Source organism: Rhopalosiphum padi, chromosome 3 (assembly GCF_020882245.1).
Source record: "Rhopalosiphum padi isolate XX-2018 chromosome 3, ASM2088224v1, whole genome shotgun sequence".
NCBI classification, from domain to species: Eukaryota; Metazoa; Arthropoda; class Insecta; order Hemiptera; family Aphididae; genus Rhopalosiphum; species Rhopalosiphum padi.
In genome coordinates this window covers 29,904,215-29,923,148 of record NC_083599.1, presented here as the reverse complement: position 1 = coordinate 29,923,148, position 18,934 = coordinate 29,904,215, and the positions used below count along the sequence as shown (strand labels likewise).

The 18,934-nt window shown below is 30.3% G+C and overlaps 1 protein-coding gene across 1 annotated transcript; it reads left to right on the top strand.

The window, feature by feature from the left end:
• Nucleotides 1-1,815: 1,815 nt before the first annotated feature.
• On the top strand, nt 1,816-18,689 carry LOC132923775 (proton channel OtopLc-like). Its single transcript, XM_060987735.1, has 11 exons — nt 1,816-2,033; nt 2,118-2,204; nt 5,894-6,040; nt 7,307-7,423; nt 8,349-8,463; nt 8,545-8,650; nt 8,860-9,084; nt 10,765-10,925; nt 13,242-13,422; nt 14,799-15,322; nt 16,953-18,689. Exons 2-11 carry the CDS (start codon nt 2,179-2,181, stop codon nt 17,439-17,441), a joined length of 2,091 nt encoding a protein of 696 aa, XP_060843718.1. The 5' UTR covers nt 1,816-2,033; nt 2,118-2,178; the 3' UTR covers nt 17,442-18,689.
• Nucleotides 18,690-18,934: the final 245 nt, after the last annotated feature.

Here is an 18,934-nt window from a genome sequence, read left to right as displayed (position 1 = left end):
ATCCGATCGCTTAAAATCGTTTTATCTTGCAAACAATGATTAACTGGTGGTTTTAAATTAATAACACATCAGCAATACTATTATTATCTACTCAATGACGATAGTCATACACTTGATAGGTATAGTAGGTAATCAAAACCTAAAATATACGTATAGAAGACAGACTTGGCCTTTTCGTCTCGTTGGAAATCTTTATCAAAACATAAGAACGATGTCGTTTGGTTCATCTGTATAGTCACCGCTCGGACTACAATGTCGCGCACGCACTATAATAAAATATAAAAGCCGACTCGGGCGGGTTCTAATCGAAAAACGTTTTGAATTGATATACCGCGCGATGTATGCCAAGCGCCTACGTTCAGTAGTTCGGTACGTATTTAATTCACGTCAGTGTGTTTGAACTATTATACTTACGAAGATCATAATATTTTTTTTTTTAGGTCGTGGAAAATTGCAGTAAATCGGGAGCAACGAGGTTTTCACACTAGAAGAAATTCTCGGAGCCGTTAGAGCAAGGCTGCCGGAACGATTTTTTTGGTGTGGGGACAAAATATTTCAAACTTTTTTCTAGAGGGCATAGGAGAAAAAATAGGGGTGTTTATTTTTTTGTGCTTTATTTCCACACCTCCCCAATTTTTACAGCACCTATGTCCTATGCCGAGGAAATGTGGACATGGGTATAATTATAGTATAATTATTCTTACAAATATTTATTAAACAAATGCAAATCATGTAGGTATAAAAATTGTAGGCAAAACAAAATTTATTTTTCCGGAATGAGAAATAATAAATAATTAAAGTTCATATTATGTATTTTTCTGTCAATTAATGTGATATTCAGTATTTTAAATTACTAACAATAATATAATATTATATTACTTGCTGAACAAAATTATAGAATAATATTTAGGTATTGTGGGCTAAATTTAAATATAAATAGGCCATGAAGTCGTGGGGGCTCTGCACCCATAGTATTTATTTTGTGGGGACGATTGCCCCCACTGCCCCCATTTTTCCGGCGCCCCTGCGTTAGAGATTGGGGCAAAGTGGGGGCACACTTTTCTGGTGTTTTGTATAAAAAATATAGAATAAAAAAATAATTATTTTTACTTTTAATTTTAATCTTATTATTATTTATACTACCGAGAGTGCAGATCAAGACTTTTTTTTTAAGTTCTCGTCAATAAAATGATAGGCATATTATCATAAAGTTGTTAAAAAGGTAGTCATTATAATGTACACTATTAGACTATACACACTGCAGCAGTATATCATAAACTTTTAATTTTGACTGAATACCGGTAGCCGTCGCATCGTTGACATCGCAGGCGTTATTTAAACACGCGCGTGTAGCGTGCAGCATTTTACTGTGCGATGATGTGCACCGTTTGATTATATAGATTTTATTAGTTTTCGAATCGATATTTATTTCTACGAGTTCGAAGGTTAATTTAACTCGAGGGGGCTACGAGTAAATTTTGGGGCCAAGCTCCCTTCTAGCGCCTTTGCGATTACGCCGTACCCGTCACCATCGTGAAGGGGGTTTCGGACGCTTCCGGTCGGCTTCCGCGGTTAACTCATTAATTGTGTTACAGTATTTAATATAATATAATAATACCGTTGTCTTTGGCGTGGTAGGGCACCGTAGTCGCGTTTGTTTGCGCAATCGTCAATTTATTTACGCCGGTCGGAGCGGAATATTATTATTTTTTTTTTCGCCGCAGGGATCACAGTCCGAGGGGTGGGGAGCTCCCCCCTTTCGTTTAAACACTGCTTTTAATAATAATGTATTATTATTATCATTATTATTACGTGTGTAGGTCGCGTGCGTGTGTGTCAGCGGACTAGCCGCCCTTTCATCCCGTCGGCGAATCGTCGGCACATCACGGTCTCGTACGCACGGGCGAATGCGGTTCCCGCGGTACAGCGTAGGCAATATTATGATAAGTAAAATCATAAGAGTAAACGATATCAGTACATCGATGTGCCGGCGGTTATCGCAATAATATTGTTATTCAATTATCGCGAACACAGTAAGTTGACGGAGTCTTTACATTTTCTCATTAGATTCTATATAATAATAATAATATTGTATATAATATAATATAATATAATAGGTAGGTACGAAGTGAAAATCGTTTATCGTTTTCGGTTTTGTTTTTGCGGTGCTCGCGAGCCATGAAGACCGACGAAGAAAACGTTAGGTAAGATATACGTCATAATTCGTAAGCTTGTACGCATGTCTTAAACCAGCTATATACGATATATGAACACTACGATGTGTCGACACGTCGTCTTGATCGTCTTATCGTAATCGAATGATATTCAATTCTGTATATCGACCGAAATGCATGTGCCCGACGAGTTTTCGACGAAAAATGTTTCACAAATAGTTTCGAAAATATCGTCACTGTTACGATTTAAACGGCTCAAAATTATTATGCATAATATTCAAATAAATATAAATTATTATACTTATAATAAGGTTGTTTTACATATTATACATTATACAACAATATTACGATTTGTATATTGTAACTATATGTTATTATAGACAGAACTACAGTAGGTATCACCCGTGTGACTTAACCTATGGTTTACTAGCTATCTTTAACTGTGCTTAAACGCGTGATTTTGTTTTAGGATAAAATTATCATAGAGTTTTTATGAATTACAAATATTTAGGTTTTTTATTCATACTACTTATTTGTATTATTTTGTAATATTTAAATACTAAATGTCCTACTGGATAATTCTCTCATAGAGATGACGAAAACACTGCTAAAAATTAGATAAATCCTAACAACGACGATTTTATAATGATAATTTACACGAGCAAACCAATGTATTCTATGAGTAATTAATTACAAAGTGAACGATGTTGATGTATACATGTGTTTGTGACTTAAAACCGCGTATAAAAGAAATAATAATTACTATAAGCAATAACATTACGTAAGAGTTATTAGTAGATAAACAGCACTTGTTAAAACACACCTTTAAGTCTACACACGTATTAGTCCATATTATTCAGTGTCAGTATTATAAAATAATGCATTATATTAATTGTTTTAAATAATTGCCAGATTTGTTCGTAATATACAGGCGTTATAGCTACTATATAATGATACAAAATATCTTAAAATGACGTACTCGTGTTATTTGCTCGGAAAATACGCGAATAATATTATACGTTAATTATATGCACATTAACAAATTACGTAATGTTTATGCAAAATGTAATAGCCACCGGGTATTATGTTTAGCGGTACGAGTTATGGCCAAATTTGCAATCGATTGATAGTCATTTGTCAGACTGTACGAGGTTGATATGGTACCAAAATAATATGTTAATGTTAGGACTTCCGGCATTTGCTATAATGAACCCTATTGTGTGTGAATAACGATGTATTAATCACTGCGTAAGGTGAATGAATACGGTACCTATAGTTATCATGTCTTCGATAATAATAATATGCGTTGACACAAAAATCGTAAAACGAAGTGGCCGCGGTAATAATAGAAATCGTTTTAAATGTCAATAATATATTATTGATGGCTATTACCTTGTTCATTAAACTGATACACAAATCGTAGGTTATGTTTAGTAGGATAAACAACGATTAACGAACTCGACAAATTGACATAAATGTTTTTGGGCTGTTATGGTTTATTATTTTTTGGAAAAAAAAATGTTCTCTGTACAAGATTTTAGTTAGGTAGATATATCGGTTAGTAGGTATAAAGTCTGCATTATATTATGTATCGACATAGTTTTCGGGAGAACACACACTTTTAAAATTGTTTAGACTTTCCAAGTAGAGAATTATAGCTATTGTAAACTTGATTTTAGGTACTTTATAAAATAATCAAAATATATTATCGTTAGTCGATATGATTCCATAACATACATATTTAAGTGTACCTATAAATATTAAGCGTAAATTATCATAATCAGCCCAATACATTGCATTTATTTAAGTAGGTGACAAATACATGTATAAACTATAGTACTGAAACACCGATTATATGTAAAGATGTTGAGTAGTCTATTTAATTATTAACAATATATTTTTTAATAGTACGAAAACTATGAGGATGACATGTGTAGAAAAATGATTTTTACAATATAATACGTAATGTGTACTTAATATAGGCATACAGTTTTTATTACGAAATTATCAATGGTTGTGATAGTATGTGTTTTGTTTGACGAGTGCATTTTTGACACAAACCGTTAACGAATAATAAGTGAATAAAAACCGGTTAGTAGTTGTGTTAAATACATCCGGTGTACGTGTATTGTATTTATTTTTTCCATGGACGTCATTAAATGCACTTGGAACATTACTGTGACATTTCAATTTTAATAAGACTTGTACAAGTTAGGCATACGAGTTCAACAAAATTGTATTTTTTTTCTTAATGATTATCTGTCATCTGTTAATACAGCAGGTCTAAAAAATGCAATATTAAACTTTTTTTTGTATCTATACTTAGTTTAATTTGATTAATTTATTTTTTTACTACATTTTCTTTTACCCCAGATTATATAATTGTCTTCAGCAAAGCTCTATTTAAGGCGTTCTACTAAAACGACTTACTTGTCATCCCGAGGCTCATGTCACCGACTGTCTCAGGGAATTGTAAAAAAAAAAAAAAAAAAATGTAGATTAGCTATAAATCACTATTAGATATACCACGGATTACCAAATGACGGCCCATGGATTAATTTTATCTTGTCCGCAGACAAGAAATTTATTTTTTAAATTATTATTTTAAAAAATGTATTAAATAAGGTTTTTATTCATTTTCTTTTTTGATTTTGCCTTTACTTTCTTTGGATAAATATATACATTAAATTATGAAGGAATTTATTGAATTTTTATAGAAAGCCTCTGAAAAAGTTAATTGGTGATCTCTGAGAAGTGACTGTATTAGGATGCTTTTTCCTTCAATATTTTCATATTATAATTTATTGATTAAGCTTAATATTTATTTATGTATAACAAATGGCCTATAGGTAATAAAAATATAAACGAGTAGTATAACGAATATATATATTATATTGTCGTCTATATCGTGTTTCTCGGCATTTATATTATATAACGACACAATATTAAAACAGTTCATACTTTGTGACACACAATACATCAATAATAATAATAATATAGATAATATTTTATTTTAATTAGTAATGTAAAACTAAAAATAATGATAGTTATCGATAATCGATGACTTATTTTTAATCATCATAGAAATTAGAAATTATACCAAATACATATTAATTTTTGCGACACACTGATTGACAAGCGTTGGTCTATTTTTAAACAAATGTTTGAACAAATTATTAAACCAATAGCTTTCTATAATGCTATTTTCTTATAATACTATTCTGTTTTAAAACAGAATAGTTATTGTTTTTATTAACTTGTTCTATTTTTAATTTTTAAGTTATTTTTTTTTATGAAAAACACGTTTTGTGATAATATTCCTACTAATAAACATCTTAAAAAAGTATAGGTATAGGCTGTAGTTATATTTTTAGTATTACAAATATTAGTTACTTCGTGGAAATATTAGTATATTACAGTTATCAAATAAATGTAAAATAATCATAAATTCAGCGAATTTTGCTGTATATTGGCTGTTATGTCGGTTAATTATTTTTGAAATAACTTACATAATTTTATACCGCTTAAAAATATCTAATGATTGAATATACATTAACTGTGAAATTTATAAACAATTATTCACGAACAAATTTTTAAGTTACGATCAAATATACAGAAAATGTAATAATTTACCATTATAATAAATCGTCTTATTACCAAACATGGATGTATAATATATAATTCGAATTATTAACAATTTGTTGTACATTGATGGACAGTTGGACCAGTGAAATGTCTAATCCACCGATTGGGACAGAATTTTCACCATCGTTAATTACTACAAAGGTCGTGAGTTCTACTCCCCCAAATGAATTCACACCAAATAAGGATGAAATTTTACCAAGGCCAAATTCTGTACTGTTCGAGTAAGTATATAACGCTATAATATTATGGTTTAACTGTCGAGTTCCGTTCAACCAATCGCTAAATATTAAATCTATGGTTTACGAGTTAGTTACAAAGAAAGCATATAAAATGTTTAATATTTATATAAGGTTGAAGTCAATCCATCGTTATTTAATCAATTTTTATTAACTCAGATTTTTATGTGAAAATATTAATTTTTGCCATTATAATTGCTGTGAAGTCGAGTAAAAATGTATTTGTATAAGTACTGAATTGATCGAAGAAAATATAAAATGTGACAAAAATATAAATACAAAAAGTCAAACAGAAAAGTGTTAGTACTTATAGGTATATAACAATTTAGTTAACACTGTTTTGTTATAAAACATTATTTAATAAATACATTAAAACTATACCTAAGTATTTTGCCATTTTTTTAGTTCCCAAGTATCAAGTACTTAAATAAGTATAATACAGCCAGTAGTCCGTGTAATGTTTAATCAATAGATTATAATATCATAATAACGATTAATATTATACGAAGATACTGTAAAGCAGGCATGTCAAAATATCAAGTGGGCCAAAAATATTAAATAGTTTAAAAATAGTTTAGAAAATTCAAAAAAAATAATAAATATATTTTATACAGATTATTAAATTTTATTCTTTACGTTTACAAACACATCAGGTGTAGTTAATGTTAAAAAAGCTTAAAAAAATTAACATTGACATTTAATAATTTTGTAAGAATTTAAAATAGTTGTAATACTACGACATTAATATTTTACTATTTTTGTTTTTTTGTTCATTAATATTGGTAGCCGCGGGCCACAAAAAAAAAAAAACAAGCCGATGGCCGCGTGTTTGACATATACTTGCTGTAAAGAAATAATTAGATAGGTACAGTTTAATTTAGTGATAGGTACTCGCTATAAGAGATATTATAGATAATATTCATAATAATTTATTACAAATAACGTAATAATTTATGAATGCACAATGATTTATTACAAATAACGTAATAATTTATGAATGCACAATGGACGATTTTCAATTTAAGCATTAATCGTACCAACATTTAAGCCCTATTAAAGTACATTTTCCACTCTTCCGATGTGTAATATTCGTATTTTAAATAAGTAGGTACATTTTTTCCTTAATTGACGTATACAATATAGTTCATTCATTTTGATTCTGTAAACTGAATTAAACTTAGCTATACAAGCTAGTATAATACAATAGCCGTCAATAGAACATTTATTAACACATTGTTTTATTTTGATTAGGATGCCAACAGTAAAGCATTTGTCCACACTGAACACTTCCGTAAAAAAATTACCTCATCAGATGAAAAGGGAATCGACAATTGAAGAGTTACATAATACCTGGAGAAAAATGGGAGCGTAAGTATATATAGGGCAGTTCATTAACCTTCTGCTACTTTCTGCCTTCTTGTACTTAGGAAAAACAAATAATATTTTTGATAATTGAAAAATGACATTATAATTACAATAAATTATCAGTCTTATTAATTAAATGTCAAACTTAAATTCAAAACGATTATATCAATAAATGCTGGTATATTTTTTAAAATTTTTTTGTCATTTCCGATTATTTCAAAAAGTGGTTACACATTTTTACTTATAGTTTACCAAAATATAAACTGGATTCAACTTTATACCAGAAATCTTCTTTGTAAAATGGTTGGAGCATTTTTTCTATTAGCAAAAGACACAGTTAGAAATAAATATAAAAATATTAAATAATTATAAATATCTGATCGTAGCAATACATTTTATATATATATTTTTTAATTTTAAATTTTCTAAAAAGGGTCAAAATTGCATATCGCAACTATCAAACTAAATTTTAAAAATATATAAAAATATAATGTTTCAGATATCGTTAAAATTAAAATCGATATGAAATATTTTATGCTTGGCTAATTGCCAAAGTTTATAACGCAAAATGTATAGACTTTTGTAACTGGTCGATTAAACTTTAATTAATTGCAAAGAAATAACGAAAACAAATAAATTACATGGCATTAATAGCTATATATATTTTTAAATAACAATTTAGGAAAGTTTTTTTATCGATCGAAATGAATTGACATAATATATTCAGTAGAACTTGTACAATACTATAGGTACTTAACTAAAAAAAATATTGCCAATTTTTATTTGTTCTGTGCACAACTTCATTGCCGTGCCTCGGATTTAAGTTAAAGTCGGGATCGATTACAAAGTGAATACGAATAATTCGATCTATTTTGATATTTTTAATGCATTTCAAGTAATATTATGCTTTTCTTGTTAAAACGTATAGGCAAGCTCTTGCTACGACTCTGTCTGCTCTCTACGGCAAACTGTTGGTCGTCATGGGCATAGCTTTTCCGATGTCTGAAGTGATATCTACACACATTCCTCATTCGTTTTATGAGGTGACGTTTACGTTTGTCTTACATTTTATTATAATTGATTTTTACGTGTATTTTCAACACTTATTTTTTTTTGGTCTTCAGGGTTATTACTTATACCTTTATTTCGGAAGTATGGCGTTTCTTTTTTACATGTACGCAATGCTGCTCAAGGGCAAGCCCACCATGACACCGGTCAACAATAACTTTAGTAAGTATCGTGAACGTTTCGCGGCAAAATAAACCGAACCAAACACGGTATTATATCAATTTATATTTCGTAGTTGTAATAAAATATTGTTCTTTAACTTCGTATTTCCTATATACACGCAGATAATTCGATCGCGTTGAAATACGTAATATATTATTTTATTCGATCGATTTACTGTCATTGTGACGCGATTACCCGCGTGTGTATAGATAATTCGGTCAGCGATTCCTTATCCGGAAGAGGTTCGAACAGCGATGGCGACTCGGAGTATTACGAAGACAACGACGACGACGACGACTTCACGAATGCCGCTGGCGTCGAAATGGACCATTGGACGTCGTACAACCCGAGAACTCGGAGACAATCGTCTCACCTCGTGTTGCCATCTACTTTTCAGCATTACGGGAGTTTCTACCTGAGAATGGGCGCTGTTGGTGGGTCGATTATAAAGTGTAACATTCATTACACACTATATAAATATTAAATACTTATTAAACGCATTAAACGCACTATATATAATTAACTAACATAAAACATACATCACACTCAACACTTTTTACACGTCCGAATTATTACTTAATATTACTCGTATATTAAAATGACACGCCTAACCTAACCAGTTCGACACTGACCATCTACAGTTATTAACAGCCGTTTACCAAACCGTAAAGTATATTTTAGATATAAATCATTATTAAGATATATAAGCCAAACGTGTATTATTATTATTATTTATAAACACCTCGTACACAGTGCTCTAACCCCCAACTACGGAAAACTTATCCATAAGGCATAGAGAACCTTCCCTGGATAACTATAATATCGTAACAAGGTTACCCCGACCACGTTACCAGACACACCAATGTATTACTATATTATTATTATCACATTATTCCTGCAAAAATTATTATTTATTGGTCACAATGTCACGTTGATTAATCGTCCCCCTTTTTCCTCACCGTGCAATGGACATGGACATTTAGTTCACGAAAAAAGAATTGTTGAAAACAATTACAAGTTTAAATAAATATATAAGTTTGTATAGAACGAGTCTGATAAATTGGTACGGTGGCGACGGAAAACGAGGGGTTCTACGTATTTTAATGTCCAAACACAGTATTGTACCAAAAAAAATCAACAAAACATTTTAATAATTTGGTTTTATGTTATTAATTTAAAAACAAATATTCTTGTTACAACTTTTTTTTTATAACAACAAATAAACATTTTATTAATTAGTATACAAAAAAAGTTATGATAAATAACTCGATGCGGCGCGACCGAAACAACACACATCGCGACTAGTTTGGAATACACTTACACAGATAAACGCCTCCGCTACTGTGCCAATCTATTCGATGTCAACTGTACATAGTTACATACATCAAATTTCAGTATCCGCATATTCACTTAGGGCAATAGTTAGGGTTCTAAAATTGTATTAAATTTTTTTTTAGATATTTCTTTATAATATATATAATATATATATATATATTTATAATGATTATTTAATTTTTGAAATTTAAAAGTACTGTAGTTATTAAAGTAAACTACTTATGTTGCTTAATTAACTGAAAATTATAATAAAAATATTTTATACACAATAATACATTATACAAACTAAAATATTGCGTACATATTTAAATATTTTATGAATGCCTCAAAAATTAATTTTTAGAAGTATTATAATAAATTATATATCAATTCTTTATTAAAAATGTATCAATAAAGCTAAAAGACATTATTTTCTTTAAATCGATGCAACTAAATATTTTATCAATGATTATAATAATAACGATAGACAATTTTTAGTAAAATAAAAATTACATAAACAACAACTAAATTCCATAATCAAATATAAGCTATTATTATATTATCTTTATGGCAACCTATATCATATAAATATATCCTTTAGGCTTTAATACAATATTTTTGATTAGAAAAAAACGAATTTTAAAGTTAATAATATTCAATTTTACATTATTATAACTTCGATATTGAAATATTGAACTCGCTACTAGATTTTGTCGAAGTCCCAAACTATATTACTCGTAGTTTATAATACAGTATGAGCTTAACAAACTAATTATGTTTTTCAACTTTTTGGTTTCCAGCTTTCGGCATAGGCAGTATGATTTATTCTGGTCTGGAGTTCGGCCAGTACTTCGAACTTGAACCGGCGACGAAGTGCCATAATGTGCTTCTAGTACTCACGCCGGCCACAAGAATGGCATTCATATTTATACAGATGTATTTTATCTTTTTGAATGACGAGGTAAGACTTATGTTTTGTAATAGATATGTGGAATCTTATTTCTTATGAATTACCCACTTAAAAAAAATACATGTACTTCAGCATGGAAATTTTATCAAATATATATCCATCATGTATTTGAAATTATGCTAACAATTAAGTGAAGTTTTTGTCTTCATTAAAGTGTATTTTGTTAAAAAGTTATGATAGTTGAATAGGTATATAAGTATATTTATTACCAAACACATTGCAATAGTCCGATATAAATACGCGTAAGTAATTACATAAACTATAAGGAAATATTTTAAAACAAATCTAAGTAATTCTGTTATAATTAAGTTTTAAAAAGTAACAAGATATTATTTGAAAAAAAATATTTTTAATAATTTAATCAAAGTATGCAGCTTATATTAACTAAAAAATAATAACAAATATTATTATGTTTTGCATTCTTTTAAAACGAGAAAATAAAAATAATAATAGATGCACTTTTAATGATATGCTTTAATACGCAAATTTGTATTATTATTTATTATTTTTTTTTCAATAAAAAGTTTAAAATTACATTAAGATGAATAACTATTGTTGTCGAGGAAGTATAACAGTGTTGGACGTGTTAAATTTGAATTCATTGCATACGAAAAACGATTCTTATAAAAAGACGGCCTGTCTATACTACTAAGTATATTGCATGATATTATTTTTAAATATTGCTATTAAAGTAATTTATTTTACGATTAGTACTTACTATGGTAAGTTGATTCAATAAATTAAAATAAGATTCTCAGCAAAGCGAGAATGTGGTGATTTTACAATGATGTTTTTTTTTGTTTATTATTGTTTACTGTATACATGGTAATAAGTAGTCGATATAATGCTCCGATTTTCAACTAAGAACAGGGTGGTTTAAGATAGAACATTGGATTCAGTTTATACATTAGGAGGTAAAACTTAAAAATTCCAAATATTTTTCAAAATTAACGATATAAAATAATCAAGAAGAACAGGATTTACTACACAAATTCAGTTTTTTACTAAATCGATTTTATTTATTATTTAATTTGAAAACGAATTACTTATATAAATGAAATTTTCCCAAAATGTTTATATGATCATAGCTTATACTTATACATAATATGATTTTAATAACAATAAAATATTTTTACTATTTTTAGAAGATATTTGAAATTTTACATTTTTATAGTTTGTTGAAAAAACATTATTCGCTTATTATTATTATTATTGCGGGCTCCTTATAAGTCTATTATTTGCCCATTAAAAAATATCAACAATTTTCAATTTTTTTTAGTTATAAATTCATAACATTAAAAAAAATATCCTACATAATTTATTCTTATAAATGTAAACAAATCAAACGATATTCATTAATTTATTACAATTCAAAAAACATTATTCACAGGAATATAGAACTATTTACGTCTGTTTATGTCAACAATTAATTCAACAAAATTGTATTAATAAAATGATAATCAACATCATTATTTATCGTTCAATAAGTAACTTCGTGAAAATTTGTCTAAAAAAAAAATTGTCTTAATATATTTTTTATAGATTTATGATTTAACTATGAACTAATTCTGAAGAATCTTATATTAAACTTTCTAGGCTTAGATATTCAACGAATATTTTTTATGAATTTCTAACTATATAATTTATTAAAATACTAACGTACAATGCATATAATCTAACCTATGTATTTCTAGTAATTTTTGTTTAGCTATAAGAACACCTTATATGGGATATTGTATTACATTTTTAAGAAACTTGATTCAGCGTATAATTATATATATATAATATATTTATAAAAAAAAAACTAAAGAAAACAATTTATAAAAACTTTTTGTTTTATTATATCTAAGCCTAGAAAATTTAACACAAGAGATTCGTCAGAATTAGTTATTTTAAAAATCTCAGATTTAAAATTCACATGATCATGTATTTTTTGTTCAAGTGTATTTAAATTTAAAGATTGAATCCATGTGTAATTAATTGGTAAGTCACGGAAATTTATTTCATGTGTTTTTGAAATATAATATTTATTAAATATATTAAAATATAATATAATATTTAAAAAAATATTTATGTCAATGATTATCGTGAAAAATTAAAAAGTAACACATTATTGTAAAATAAATATATTCATTGCTTCGTTTAGAATCTAAAATAAAAGATATTAAAAACCAAAAACAATATACTATATTCAAATAAATTGATAATGTATTGGTAAATAATTAAAAAAAAGTATTTATAAATAATATTCCAATGTACTTATATCAACCATTATATTTTATTTTCAACGTTTTTGTCTGTTTTCAGCAACAAATGAGAGTGACGCGTCACCGAGTATTGGCAAAGTTTGGACTTATGCATATGATCGGCACTAATCTTTCAGTATGGCTTAACGTACTCGTACAAGAAACTAAACACGAAATACTAACTTTTTACAATCCGGCGGACAATTCTATCGGTGTCGATAAACAACCAAATCATTTTTCACGTAAGTCTACAAAAACGACATACCCATTTACACTTATAACATTGCAGAACCAGTATTATACTAATGTGTGTCTTACTATCACGAACTTTACTCTGAATTAGTATTTAAGTATCGCATTATATTTAGATATACGTATTTAAGTTATACTTTTTAATAAAATTGCCTATATAAAACCCCTTAATAACCGAGCGTTTGCGTCCTCTTTTAATATCTTGAGTTTTATGTTACTATTGTATACTGCAATAATTTATTTGGTATTCAAACTGTCTTTTATTTTATTCCAAAATTATATTTCTACATACCTAAATCATTTATAGGCCATATAACTGCCGTTCGACAGACCAGTGGCGGACTTATATCAGTTAAAAACTATGCTAAGCCCCTCTCCAAATCGATCAAATAAGTATAAATAAATATTACAATGTTTTTCTAATATTTTTTGATTAAAATCCAATATAAATTAAATGGTCTTCGTAGGTAAGATCCATTACTTGAGAACGGCTGGACCGAGCAGTGTATTATAATAGTCGTATTGTGTTTAGCACATTTTTGGTGGTGGTGATTAAGACTGGATATGCCAATAATTATAATTTACAGAATATATAATTAGGTTCCCTAATTTCCGGTATAACATCCATTATTAAATGCTCAATTAATGCTATTCAACGTTACTATTTTTAAATACATGTTGCATTTATTTCCTCCAGGGCATTCGATTTTTCGTATTTTCAGCGGTTCAGTGTAAATAAACCTGATGACGTGTGTTACTGTGATTATTTCCTACTCCTTAATATGTTTAATATTTTTACTTCTATCTCGACGTCGCATAGCAATAGACATTTAAGTTTTAATCGCTTAACTTATGGGTTTTCCGGAATTACTTGCTTAAATCCAATTAAAAGTTTCAACCAAACTTAACCGCATACCTAGTCTAGTTCTATGCCCTCTTCATTCCACAGCCTACGGTTACAATACCCACTCGTAGTTAAAATCAAATTTAGACTTGGGTTGTTTTCATTCGAAAAAATATGTGACCTAACCAAGTAATATTTAACCTAAAATTAAAATGATATAATTTATATGAATAATAATATTAATATTATGACTATAGTCGTTTTGGGGGGAGGGAATATCATTATGCACATAGTTATTTTAATCGGTATTATGGTGGTTATCGAATCCGTTTACCAAAAAAAAAAAATGTTTGCTATTAAATAGCATAAATTGTCTGCTTATACTAAACGACCATATTATACACAGATGCTTATGTTGGCACTCGAACGACCTGACTGAGGAGGGGATTTTTTTATAAAAATCACGATAATATTTTATTTACAAATTCGTCTTGGGCGTGCTAATCCTATGCGTTTGTGTAGTGTTCAAAAAGTGGACGACCACCACGACGCAGTCACCGGCGTCGGTCATGTCGTCGGTAGCCGAACGGTTGCGGCGCAGCATCAACGGGGGCCCGCACCACATCTACGAGTGCCGCCGGACGAACATCATCGGGTCGCTGGTGCAAAACGCCAGCCCGTTCCTGTTCCCGTGCACGATCGAGTACAGTCTGATATGTGCAGCCATACTGTACGTGATGTGGAAGAACATCAGCCGGGTGCACGCGGACGTGTACCGGCAACGGAAGGCGGAACGGTGCGAGAACCTGGCGCAGATCACGCACTACCGGAAGTCGCCGCACTACTACTCGGTGGATTGCGCGCAGGCGCACAAGGGCCTGTTCGTCGGCATCCTGTTCCTGGTGCTCACCATCATCTCGCTGATACTGTTCTTCGTGCTCATTTCCCGCCCGGAGCTCATCACGTTCGCCGTCATGGAGGTGAACGTCTGCGAACTATCGCTGTACGGCATGACCACGCTCGCCACCATTGTCGGCATGATGCAGGTCCGTATGACAATAATATCATTAAGTTTTCGGGTGTGGTTCGCGTCCGCCAATAATAGTGTCTACGATTACTGTAGGTATTATTGGGTTTCCAAAACTCGGGGAGAGTTTTTCGGTTTTCGGTTTCGATACGCACGGGGCTAGTGAAAAGAAAAGATTGCGTGTGACTATGACGTATTTCACGACTGTGTCATGTATAGGTGTCCAAAGTGCCTGCAAAAAACCGTAACGATAGTTTTTGACGTTTTTAGAAAAATAGTTCCGCTGAATTGACTAGAAGTTTTTTGAAAATTTGTTAAGAACAAACCATGGTCCAGTGAATGTTAGGGAATCTTTTCGATAATGTCTACCGACCGGTAATGGGAAACTTCGGATGTTACTATAAAGATTTATCTGTTGATGACGTTGGCGTGTACTTATCGATACTTTTGAAAAATAACAAACTCATAACATTTTATTATAATACAATTTAATAATTTCACTAATTTTTATGTTCATAATGATAATAAGTAAAAATATGTTAATAATAACAATCAATGGTTGTTCGATACGAGCGAATAGTATATAATTATATACGTAATATATATATATATAAATATAAGTTCATAAATATAGCAATTTGTATCGATACCTTATGTCATACTTTAAATTTCAGCTATTTGATATGGTTAAAAATTAAATAATACCGTATTTTTTAGCACGTATATTATACTTAAAATATAAACTAATGACATCGGATAATAGATTTTCGCAAAATAATAATAATGATTGGACACGGATTTTTTTACTGTACTAACAATGATATATTTTAATAATTGCGCAACATATTAAATTACCTAAGTATAAAAATAATTCAGAAAAAAAAATATTAATAAAAATGCTCGAGTATGTTCAATTGGTGGTGGTAGCTAATAAAATGTGTAATTAATTTAGTATTAAATATTTATTATCGTTTACTATCATAGTGACAACAGTACTCGAGTTTTTTTATTGTCATCATCACTACAGATGTGTAACAATACAAAATACTGACACCCACTTATGAAATATAATTAAACCATATACAATAATCGATTTATTTACATTAAAGAGGAGAATTCACAAAGAGCTGATAAATAATATATTAAAAAATCTTTGAAAAAAACCTTATATTAGTAGCTATTTACCGATATTTGTGATTTACTTATACTTTTGCGTTGTCAAACACCATATCACAAATATTTATAAAAATAAAATTTATTATTTAGTTTAAAGTAAGTGTTCAGCATATTTAAATCGGTATATTTTGTTATCGCTTTCGTATACGAATGTAAAATACACGACTTGCGAAATTACGCAGCAACAACCCCGTAATTATGTGTTTTTCAATAACCTAAGGTTCTTATTTAGAACGCCAATAGTAAGTTATCCTTTCGAATAAGATCGAGGGTCCAAATACAGTAGCTCATATTTTGATCCAAGGGTTCCCCAAACAAAAACTTAACTTGACTAGGGGTAGTTGACCTTAATATTCTATCCATGAAATCCGCCTCTGCGATTACGATTGTGAAAATAATGTAAGTCGTGTACGCTGTAATTACATCATATTGTTTGTTATTGTATAACTTCAATGTGCCCAACACCATCGCAGGTCAGGCAGCTGAAGTTTGACGGGCTGCGGAACCTCGAGCTGGACAACATACTGCTGGTGGGCGCCCAGACGGGCACGTTCATATACAGTACGTTCACGATAATCAGCGGTCACTTCACCGAGGAGAACAACACGATACTGGTGCTGATCACCGCGTCCGCGTCACTGGTGCAGACGTTCTGTCAGACGGTGTTCATACTGGACGCGTCCCGGCGGTCGTGCGTTACGCCCGACCAGATACGCAAGAAGCCTGGCAGGGAGATCGTCACGTTCCTGTTGGTCAGCAACTTGGCCATGTGGGCCATCAACACGCTGGAAAAGTCCCGGGCCGACTCGCATCCCATACAGCTTCACTTCTACGGCCTGTGGGCGTGGACCATCATCACGCACGTGTCCATGCCGCTGGCCATATTCTACAGGTTTCACTCGACCGTGTGTCTGTGCGAAATCTGGAAACGGTCGTACAAGATCAAACCGTCATACATGTGAGGGCGGCGTGGCCCGCTCCACGACCTCTTCCGAAACCGTACCACAAAATCGTTTAATGTATAGTATGATGTCGATAATGTTTATTATTATTGCAAGTTTGGCGGGGTCGCGTCGGCGACTGGGCCTGCTTATAGTCACCGGTTCGATTCTCCGGCTCTTCAAAAATTCAGTGTCTATTGTAAAGTATATTAACCACTTTCGGTATAATTTATTCGCGGATCGGATGTGTGTTAATTCCGCCCAATATGAGTAGGTAAAAGAAGATCCACTGTAAATTCCACCTTCAAACGTTTGTAGATATAATTTAAGCGTGTGTGAATTAGGTAGGAAGTTTGGAATTCGAAATTTTACATGGTAATAAGCTGAATTGGTTCCCGTTTAAAATTTAAATGTAGTCCTATGTTGTCATCCGAAAAAATAGTTTCAGAAGTTGTCCGATATATGGATCGTTTTCTTTTAATTTTACAGAGAGACCAATCTGTTGGATTTTTCTATATCTTGACTGACATAAATAGAATCTACAATCTCATATGATTTCAACACACCAGAAATTAACGAGAATAATTTTGATTTATTGTATTTCTATAATACTCATAAGTCATAATATAATCTGATTATCTGCGTTATATGTGTTAAAGTTTTTTACGCGCATCAAAACTTACCTTATTCACTGAATTTATACCTTACTACTGAAGAATTTATCAGGAATAATAATCGTTAAGTTTTCAATATTCCACACCTGTACTTAGGTAGCACGTTGGTACACATAAGTATAAGATATAAGATACAATTATGGCTGAATTAAATAAATCTTCAATTAATGTGGGAAAAAATTATTATTGTTGGAATATTGTAGATTTGTATTTATAGTTAAAACATTTATACATTTAAAATTATTATCATTAATATTTTTTTTACCTGTTAGTTTTGGATGGAATTTACAATCGCCTATTTATAGATGACTGACAAAACGGTTTTTTAACTTTTTAACACATCAAAACTATTATAGGGTTATGACGAGGATTCAATTCTAAAATTTTGATTATTTTTGGTACGGTTCTAGGTCTTTCATCATCGTGTTTTTACGCGTCCACACTACCACCGCCATATAGATATTAATATATTATTATTGTATTTTTATTATTAATATTATATATTTGTTTTATTAAAATGATTGAATGACTTACGCGTTAATATATTATATTGTAATGGATGGTTCGAATAATTATATATGAACCTAACCAAGTATGTACTTTTACTTATTATAAAATGAGAAATCGGAAATATACTGAAACGTTAAATAGGTTTCAGTACGTTTACCTACCTAATTATTATTAATTTTTATCCACATAATTATTATAAAACATGGTCAGTGGTCACCATCAATATAAATCAAAATCATGAATATTATGTATATCATAATATATCGTTAATGTGGTGAATATGGGTCAATTTGAATGTTTTTAATAGGTGGTGTGCTGGTGTGCACATTG

Excerpts from the sequence above, each read along its gene's own strand:
- LOC132923775 (XM_060987735.1), top strand. The coding sequence starts at position 2,179 with ATGAAGACCGACGAAGAAAACGTTAG. Across the intron at positions 7,424-8,348 it reads ACCTGGAGAAAAATGGGAGC|GCAAGCTCTTGCTACGACTC; the intron begins GTAAGTATATAT and ends TAAAACGTATAG. Across the intron at positions 10,926-13,241 it reads TTATCTTTTTGAATGACGAG|CAACAAATGAGAGTGACGCG; the intron begins GTAAGACTTATG and ends GTCTGTTTTCAG.